The sequence below is a fragment of the Nicotiana tabacum genome, chromosome 24 (assembly GCF_000715075.1).
Source record: "Nicotiana tabacum cultivar K326 chromosome 24, ASM71507v2, whole genome shotgun sequence".
Lineage (NCBI taxonomy): Eukaryota > Viridiplantae > Streptophyta > Magnoliopsida > Solanales > Solanaceae > Nicotiana > Nicotiana tabacum.
The window spans coordinates 1,827,675-1,838,515 of NC_134103.1; the positions used below are offsets into that span (position 1 = coordinate 1,827,675).

At 42.3% G+C, this 10,841-nt stretch overlaps 1 protein-coding gene across 1 annotated transcript; it reads right to left on the reverse strand.

The window, feature by feature from the left end:
* Positions 1-2,735: 2,735 nt before the first annotated feature.
* On the reverse strand, positions 2,736-3,254 carry LOC142178605 (uncharacterized). The gene has a single exon (XM_075248461.1). The coding sequence runs from the start codon at positions 3,252-3,254 to the stop codon at positions 2,736-2,738; it is 519 nt and encodes a 172-aa protein (XP_075104562.1).
* Positions 3,255-10,841: the final 7,587 nt, after the last annotated feature.

Consider the following 10,841-nt stretch of genomic DNA (forward strand, 5'->3'; position numbering starts at 1 on the left):
TTTTTCCCAGTATGACTCCATTTTGATATTTGATATTTGACATTAACCATATTAAATATCTGAGTTATTTGAATGATATGTAATTAACCTTAAAATTTAAGCCTTCTAAATAATTATAGATAATCGTTAGATATTAATTAAGAAACATTACATGAAAAAAGACTAAAATTTTCTCAAATCTCATAGTGATAATTTTGTTTTTGCAATATTCTCATTGGTGTCAATGGAACCTAAAAATAGCCACAAAGCGAAATAATAACTCATATTTATGGCAAAGCACAAAGGTTGAGTTCGAGATATCTCTCTTGTTGTTTACATTATAAATAGATTATACCAGGTAAAGGAAAATTATGGTAGACTGATAATTATTTTTGTTTACATTATAAATAATTAGAACTTTGAATATGACTTTAATTACTACCTATGGTCTAACTTGATGTTCTAATTATGAAATTGTAAGAATTTCTAGATCTCCTCAAGGTTATGTTCCTATGCTAACTTTTAAAATGTGTCACGACCCGAAATTCTCACCTCCGGGACTGTGATGACGCTTAACATTTCACATACTAGGTAAGCCAACGTTAGAATAATATTATCCATTTTTAAAATAATTTTTAAATTTATTAATAACAAGAAAACAAATACGGAAGTAAGGTCTGAATTGTAGTGAATAATCCATAAAAATAACGGTATCTAAATACCATCCCAGAATTAGTGTCACAAGTGCACGAGCTTCTAGATTATTACAAATAAAGGTGTGAATAAAATAAAGCTGTCTGTAAACAAACACACAGCTAAAGTAAAGTAGCCGGAAATTTCAGAACTGCGGACGTCGTGAGGCTATACCTCAAGTCTCCTCTGGTAGCTGAAATCCGAGCAAGTTTATGGTACACCGCTGAGACCAACTCCAAAATCTGCACAAGAAGTACAGAGTGTAGTATCAGTACAACCGACCTCATGTACTGGTAAGTGCCGAGCCTAACCTCGGCGAAGTAGTGACGAGGCTAAGGCAGGTCACTCACATTAACCTGTACGCAATAATACTAACAACAACAACAACAACAACCCAGTGAGATCCCACAAGTGGGGTCTGGGGAGAGTAGTGTGTACGCAGACCTTACCCCTACTCCAGAGGAGTAGAGAGGTTATTTCCGGTAGACCCTCGGCACAAGAAGGAAAGAGACAGTGTATCAGTAACAGCAACGGAATCCAGAAAGATAACAGCATCAACACAATAACTAGAAAATAAAGAGCAAAGTAGTAACACTAAGTAGTAACACTAAGTAGTAACAAAGGCACAGTACTACAGACGCAAGGGAATAATATGTACACAAAGGGCCACTAAACATACTACAGCCTAACTTACGACCCTAATGAAGTTTTAAGAACACAACTGGAGCCACTAGCAGCCTAAAACAAAACACTAATATACTAGCCTCCTATCTCCTAACCTACAACCCTAATGCTCGACCTCCATAACTTCCTGTCAAGGGCCATGCCCTCGAAAATCTGTGTCCGCATCATGTCCTGCCTGATCACCTCTCCCCAATATTTCTTAGGTCGCCCTCTACCTCGTCTCATACCCGTCAAGGCCAGTCGTTCACACCTCCTTACTGGTGCATCCAGTCTCCTCCTCCTCACGTGCCCGAACCATCTAAGCCTAGCTTCCCGCATCTTGTCTTCCATGGGAGCCATGCCCACCTTCACCCGAATATCTTCATTCCTAATCTTATCTAGCTTAGTGCGTCCGCACATCCATCTTAGCATCCTCATTTCTGCAACTTTCATCTTCTGTGTATGAAAATTTTTGACTAGCCAACACTCTGCCCCATATATCATGGCCGGCCTAACCACCGCTCTATAGAACTTTCTTTTAAGTTACAGAGGCACCTTTATGTCACACAGGACACCAGACGCTAGCCTCAATTTTATCCACCCCACTCCTATACGTTACGTAACATCCTCGTTAATATCCCTATCCCCCTGAATAATCGACCCCAGGTACTTGAAGTTGCCTTTCTTTGGGATGACTTGAGAGTCAAGACTCACGTCCATGTCCGCTTCACCTGGCATACCGCTGAACTTGAACTCTACGTATTCAGTCTTAGTCTGGCTCAACTTGAATCCTTTAGACTCAAGGGTCCGTCTCCAAACCTCCAATCTCTCGTTAACACCACCTCGCGTCTCATCAATCTGAACTATATCATCAGCGATAACATACACCATGGCACCTCCCCTTGAATATGGTGTGTCAGTGCGTCCATCGTCATAGCAAATAAGAACGGGCTGAGCGCCGATCCTTAGTGTAGCCCCATAACAACCGGAAAATGCTCTGAGTCGCCCCCCACTGTACTAACCCGAGTCTTAGCTCTATCATACATATCCTTAATCACCCTAATATAAGCCACCGGAACACCTTTCACCTCCAGGAATCTCCAAAGAACTTCCCTAGGTACCTTGTCATAAGCTTTTTCTAGGTCAATAAACACCATGTGAAAATCCTTCCTCCTGTCCCTGTACAGTTCCACCAACCTCCGAATAAGATGGATAGCTTCCGTAGTGGAACGACCAGGCATAAACCCAAACTGGTTATCGGATATCGACACCAGCCTCCTCACCCTCGCTTCCACTACTCCCTCCCACACTTTTATGGTATGACTCAGTAGCTTGATGCCCCTATAGTGGTTACATTTCTGGATATCGCCTTTGTTCTTGTATAGCGGAATCATCGTACTCTACCTCCATTCCTCTGGCATCTCTTTCGTCTTGAAAATAACATTAAACATCCCAGTTAGCCACTCCAATCCTGTTCTACCCACATACCTCCAAAATTCTACTGGAATTTCGTCTGGCCCTGTCGCTTTGCCCCTGCTCATTTTACGCATAGCCCCGACAACCTCCTTGACTCTAATGCGCCTACTATAGCTGAAATCTCGGTGACACTCGGAGTGCTCCAATTCTCCTAGCACAATGTCTCGGTCCCCTTCGTCATTCAGCAGCTTATGGAAGTACGTCTGCCACCTTCGCTTAATCTGCACGTCTTCCATTAACTCTCGGCCTTCCTCGTCCTTGATGCACCTCACTTGGTCTAGATCACGAGTCGTCTTCTCTCTCGCTTTGGCCAGCCGGAACAACTTCTTGTCTCCGCCTTTGTCCCCCAGTTCTTTATACATGCGACCAAATGCTGCATTCTTCGCTTCTGTGACCGCTAACTTCACCACCTTCTTAGCTTCCTTATAGCTTACTCTGTTCATCTGCCTCTCTTCCTCGTCCGTACTCTCCACTAACCATCGATACGCCACTTTCTTTCCCTCCACCTTACCCTGGACCTCGGCGTTCCACCACCAGTCACCCCTGTGCCCGCCCGAGTAACCCTTCGAACCCCTAACACCTCTCTTGCCGCCTCCCTAATACTGTTCGCCGTCATCGTCCACATACCGCTTGCTTTCCTACTACTTCTCCAAGCCCCCAAAGCCAACAACCTCCTCCCCATCTCATGAGCTTTCTCCTTCGTCAAGGCACCCCACCTAATCCTCACACGACCCCAAACCACCTTTCTCTTCCTCCTTATCGGTATGCCAACGTCCACCACCAAGAGCCTTTGTTGGGTCGCGAGTGACTCACTCGGGATAACCTTGCAATCCTTACACAACCCTCTATCATACCTCCTTAGGAGAAAATAATCAATCTGAGTCTTAGCCACCGTACTCTGAAAAGTAACCAAATGCTCCTCCCTCTTCGGGAACATAGAGTTTGCAATCACCAACTCAAAAGCCTTAGCGAAATTCAATAGAGAAGTTCCACCTTCGTTCCTAACCCCAAAGCCAAAGCCGCCATGAACCTCGCCATAACTACTAGTAGACGCCCCGATATGCCCGTTGAAATCCCCTCCTATAAATAACTTCTCCGTGGGCGGAATACCACGCACCACTTCATCCAAAATCTCCCAGAAACACCTCTTAACTTCTTCATCCAAGCCCGCTTGGGGAGCGTAGGCTCTAATGACATTTAGAGTGAGCCCTCCAACCACTAACTTAATAACCATTAATCTGTCACTCACCCGCCTAACCTCAACCACCGACTCCCTAAGATCCCTGTCCACCAAAATACCCACTCCGTTCTTACCCTTCGAGCGTCCAGAGAATAATACTAACAACAAAAATAATAGAAATAAATCAGGTAACTCATTTTTAATAGTTGAAGCCAACTCAGCAGTCATAACCAATTTCTGTTGCAACGTGCAACCCGTTCCCACAATATATTCATTTTTAACCCTCCAATATTTTTATTTTAATCAAGTATATATATAGACTTTTAAATAAGTCTGTTGCGGCGTGCAATCCGATCCCTCAATATTCATATATTTACTTTCATTTTCGTTGCGGCGTGCAACCCGTTCCCCCAATATAACTTTAAACAACTCATAAATGTAACAACAATTACTCCAATAAATACCACGTCTAATGAGAAACTATTAAGCATCAAGGTACACAATAATTATAATTTATTTATGAACAAACAATGGCAATTAGAAATTAATTGTGAAAATCGTGGAGAAAATAAGCAATTTAATATTTAATATGCTAAATGTCAAGTAGCTATTAGGACACATAATTCAAGTAGCATGTAGAAATTATTGTAGTAATTTCAGAATTTATATTTGACAAAGAATATGAGAGAAACAATTATCATAACAATTAGTTCGTGTATTAAAAAAAATTGGGATTTTTAAATAATTATGCAAACAATTAATTTGACGACGTATAGACACTGGTCACCTCACCTATATGTCGTTCACATGCATTTCACATAACAAATAATTTAAGGGTTCTATTCCCTCAACTCAAGGTTAACCACGATACTTACCTCGCTTTGCAAATTTCAATCAATTACTCGACCACAACTTTTCCTTTTAAATTTGTCTCCAAAAGCTTCAAATCTATTCACAAATAATTCGATATACGCAATACGAATCATAAGAATTAATTCCATATGAATTTACTAATTTTCCGGATAAAAATCCAAAATTCACTTTAAATTTTGACAGTGGGGGCCATGTCTCAAATCTCAGAAAAACATACGAAATCCGAACACCCATTCCGTGACGAGTCCAACCATACAAAAATTATCCAATTCCGATGTAAAATGGACCCTCAAATCTTAAATTTTTATTTTTGGAAGATTTTATAAAAAGCTGATTTTTTCTCCATAAATTTACGGATTCATAATGTAAATGAGTATGAAATCATGAAATATAATCAATATAGGATAAGGAACACTTACCCCAATATTTTTTCGTAAAAATCGCCCAAGAATCGCTTTACCCGAGCTCAAAAATGGAAAATGGTTGAAAATGGGACGAATCCCATTTTCCAGAACTTAAGTTCTGTTTCTCAGATTTTTACCTTATATGATCGCGTACAATGCTTTGCAATCGCGAAGTACATTTTTTGGCTGCCCAACTTTTCACTCTTTGCGAACGCGTAAAACACCACTCGAACGCGATGCTTTGACTCACAGACTTACGCGATCGCGAATGTCCTCATGCGATCGCGATGAGTAAAGCGTGTGGCTCAGCTTTAGCCTCTTTAACTCTACGCGAACGCGACCTTGGCCACGCGTTCGCGAAGCACCACTTCACACCCCATACGTGATCACGTCCTCGAATTCGCGAACGCGAAGAACAACTTTGGATGGCCTCTCAGATTGCCTTACGCGATCGCGAACGACCTCACGCGATCGCGATGAGTAAAATTTCTGCAACAAAACACCAAAAATCTACCATCTTCTATAAGTCCAAAATGGTCCGTTGAGCATCTAGAACTCACCCGAGCCCTTGGGGCTCTAAACCAACCATGGACACAAGTCCTAAAACATCATACGAACTTGCTCGCACGATCAAATTGCCAAAATAATACCTAGAATTACGAATTGAACACCAAATCGAATGGAATTTTCAAGAAAACTTTAAAACTTATATTTTCACAACCGGACGTCCGAATCACGTCAAATCAACTCCGATTCTCACCAAATTTGGCAAACAAGTCATAATTATTATAGTGAATCTATACCGGACTCCGGACCCAAAATACGGACTCGGTGTCAATAAATCCAACATTAGTAAATTCTTAAAAATCATTAAGCTTTCAAACTTTTAATGTTTCATCAAAATTCCATATCTCGGGCTAGGGACCTCGAAATTTGATTCCGGGCATATGCCCAAGTCTCAAATCATGATACGGATCTATTGGAACTGTCAAAATACTGATCCAAGTCTATTTGCTCAAAATGTTGACCACAGTCATCTCGGTTGAGTCTTAAAGCTCTATTTCACATTTTACTCCATTTTTTACATAAAAACTTTTCGAAAAATTATAAGGACTACGCACGCAAGACGGGGAATGATAATTAGTGCTTTTCGATGTCTTAGAATACAGAATTAATAATTAAATTTAAAGATGATATTTTGGGTCATCACATTCTCTACCTCTAAAACAAACGTTCATCCTCGAAAGAAGTTAGAAAAAGTACCTGAGCTGGTGACTTAGTGTGGATATTTACTCCGCATGTCCGACTCGGACTCCCGGGTAGATGCCTCTACCGGCTGACCTCTCCATTGCACTCGAACTGAATGATATCTCTTAGACCTCAACTGTTGGACCTGCCGAGCTAGAATAGCCACCGGCTCCTCCTCGTAAGTCAAATCTTTGTCCAATTGGACCGAGCTGAAATCTAACACATGGGACGGATCACCATGATATTTCCGGAGCATAGATACATGAAACACCAGATGAACCGCTGCTAAAATAGGTGGTAATGCAACATGTAGGCTACTTCACCCACCCTTTCAAGAATTTCAAAGGGTCCAATATACCTAGGGCTCAACTTGCCCTTCTTTTCGAACCTCATTACACCTTTCATAGGTGACACCTTGAGTAATATTATTTCTCCAACCATGAATGTAATATCACGAACTTTACGGTTGGCATAACACTTTTTCCTAGACTGAGCTGTACGAAGTCAATCCTGAATAACTTTGACCTTATCCAAAGCATCCTGTACCAAATCGGTACCCAACAACTGAGCCTCTCCCGGTTCAAACCAACCAACTGGCGATCGGCATCGCCTTCCGTATAATGCCTCATATGGATCCATCTGAATGCTCGACTGGTAGCTATTATTATAAGCAAACTCAGCAAGTGGCAAGAATTGATCCCAAGAACCTCCAAAGTCTATAACACAAGCACGAAGCATATCTTCCAATATTTGAATGGTTGTCCGTCTGTTTGTGGATGAAATATTATACTCAACTCAACCTGCGTGCCTAACTCACGTTGTACAGCCCTCCAGAAATATGAGGCAAACTGCGTACCTCGATCTGAAATAATAAACACGGGAACACCGTGAAGGCAGATAATCTCACGAATGTAAATTTTAGCTAACCTCTCTGAAGAATAGGTAACTGCCACTGGAATGAAATGTGCTGACTTGTTCAACCTGTCCACAATGACCCAACCTACGTCAAATGTTCTCTGAGTCCGTGGGAGTCTAACAACGAAATCCATAGTGATACGCTCCCATTTCCACTCAGGAATTTCTAACTTCTAAAGCAAACAACCAGGTCTCTCATGCTCGTACTTGACTTGTTGACAATTCAGACACGAGCTACATATGCAACTATATCCTTTCTCATTCTTCTCCACCAATAATGTTGCCTCAAATCTTGATACATTTTGGCGGTACCTGGATGAATAGAATCCTGGAACTGTGTGCCTCTTCAAGAATTAATTCACGAAGCCCGTCAACATTAGGCACACAAATACGACCCTGCATTCGCAGAACTCCATCTTCCCCCATAGTAACCTGTTTAGCATCACCGTGCCGCACCTTGTCCTTAAGGATAAGTAAATGAGGATCATCATGCTGCCTCTCTCTAATGCGCTCATATAAAGAAGACCGAGAGACTATGCAAGCTAGAAGCCGACTGGGTTCTGAAATATCTAACCTCACGAACTGATTAGCCAAAGTATGAATATCTATAGCTAACGGCCTCTCATCAACCGGAATATACGCAAGGCTGCCCATACTCACAGCCTTTCTACTCAAAGCATCGACCACCACATTGGCCTTTCCGGGGTGATACAAAATAGTGATATCATAGTCTTTCAACAATTCCAACCATCTTCTCTGCCTCAAATTAAGATCTTTTTGTTTGAACAAATACTGAAGGCTATGATGATCAATTAATACCTCACACGAGACACCGTAGAGGTAATGCCTCCAAATCTTCAGTGCATGAACAATGGCTGCCAATTCTAATCCATGAACATGATAATTCTTCTCGTGAACTTTCAACTGCCGTGACCCATATGCAATTAACTTGCCATCTTGCATTAATACTGCACTAAGCCCAATGTGAGATGCATCACAATATACCGTATACGATCCTGAACCTGTGGGTAATACCAACACTGGTGCCATAGTCAAAGTAGTCTTGAGCTTCTGAAAGCTCAATTCAGACTCGTTAGACCATCTGAAGGGGACACCCTTTTGGCTCAATCTGGTCAATGGGCTTGCTATAGATGAAAACCCTTCCACGAACCAACGATAATAACCTGCCAAACCCAGGAAACTCCGAATCTCCGTAACTAAAGTAGGTCTATGCCAATTCTGAATAGCCTCAATCTTCTTAGGATCCACCTTTATGCCTTCTGCCGATACAACAAGCCCCAAGAAGGCAACCGAGTCTAACCAAAATTCACATTTTAAAATTTTGGCATATAACTGATTATTCTTCAAAGTCTGAAGCACACTCCGAACATGTTGCTCATGCTTATCTTGACTGCTGGAGTAAATCAAGATATCATCAATGAATACAACCACAAAAAAATCCAAATAGGGCTTGAATACCCGATTCATCAAATCCATAAATGCTGCCGGGGCATTTGTCAACCCAAATGACATCACTAGGAATTCGTAATGCTCATACCAGGTCCGAAAAGCTATCTTAGGCACATCAGATGCCCTAATTTTCAACTGATGGTAACCAGACCTCAAATCAATCTTCAAAAATATCTTGGCACCCTGAAGGTGATCAAATAAGTCATCAATTCCTGGCAGTGGATATTTATTTTTGATAGTGGCCTTGTTCAACTGCGATAATCTATACACATCCGCATAGAGCCATCTTTCTTCTTTACAAATAGTACAGATGCACCCCAGGGCGAGACACTGGGTCTAATGAATCCTTGATTAAGCACGTCTTGTATATGCTCTTTAAATTCTTTCAACTCCGGCGGAGCCATACGGTATGATGGGATAGAAATGGACTGAGTGCTCGGAGCCAAATCAATACAAAAGTCAATATCTCTGTCGGGTGGCATCCCCGGCAAATCTGCAGGAAATACTTCTGAAAATTCACGAACAACTGGTACTGAGTCCATAGAAGGAACATCCGGACTGGGATCGCGAATATTAGCCAAATAGGCCATACACCCTTTCTCTACCATACGCCGAGCTTTCATATAAGAAATAACCCTGCTGGCAGAATGACCAGGAATTCCTTTCCACTATAACCGAGGTAACCTCGGCATTGCTAGGGTCACTGTCTTTTCATGACAATCCAATATAGCATGATAAGGTGACAACCAATCCATACCCAAGATGACATCAAAATCTACCATATCAAGAAGTAGAAGATCCACACTAGTCTCAAGACTACCAATAGTAACCACTCACGAATGATAGACATGATCTACTATAACAGAATCTCCTACCGGCGTAGATACATGCACAACAGTACTCAGAGAATCACAAGGCACAACCAAATATGAAGCAAAATAGGAGGACACATAGGAATAAGTAGATCCTGGATCAAATAGAACTGATGCATCTCAATGGAAAACTGGAATAATACCTGTGATCACAACATCAAATGATTTGGCCTCAGGCTTAGCTGGAAAAGTTTAAAATCAGGGTTGAGCCCCACCACTCTGAACTGCGTCCTTGGGACGGCCTCGAACTGGCTGGCCTCCACCTCTAACAGTCTAACCTCTACCTCTAATGTCCTGACCTCCACCTCTAATGGCATGACCTCCACCTCTAGCTGCCTGACCCCTACCTCTAGCTGGCTGAGCAGCCGGTGAAGCAACCGGTGCCGGTATGATGGCACGAGAATCATGTCGAGATCTGTTGATGGCAATGCCTCCTGATGTAACCAATGTTCCCATACTCATAACACCCATCCTGATGTCGTGGATGCTGAAGCTGAAGCTGACCCGAATGGGCCGGATAACCGCTGAAGTAACTCTGGAGTGGTGGTGCACTGATATAAGCTGAATGTGCACTAAATGCTGGCTGCCCAGAGTAATGCATAATAGGACTGTGACTCCCTGAAGCACCGGGAGATGCATGAAGTGCTGAATGAAACGGTCTGGGAAGATGACCCATACTAAAATTACCCTTGCCTCCAGACGAGGCACCACTGAAACTACCTAACTGACGAGGCCTCTTATCAGGCCTCTGCCCTCTTATCAGGCCTCTGCCCTCTCTCCTGTGCAAGAACCATCTCGATCCTCCTCGCGACATTAGCAGCCGCCTGAAAAGAAATCTCACTTCCGGTCTCCTTGGCTATATGAAGCCTGATAGGGTGAGTGAGTCCCTCAATAAACCTCCTCACCCTCTCTCCCTTAGTAGGTAGTAAAAGGAGAGCATGACGGGCCAAATCCAAGAAACGAGACTTATACTGAGTAACAGTCATACTGCCCTGTTGTAGATGCTCAAATTGCTTGCGGTAATCCTCTCTCAGTGTGATAGGAATGAACTTCTCCAGAAATAGCTGA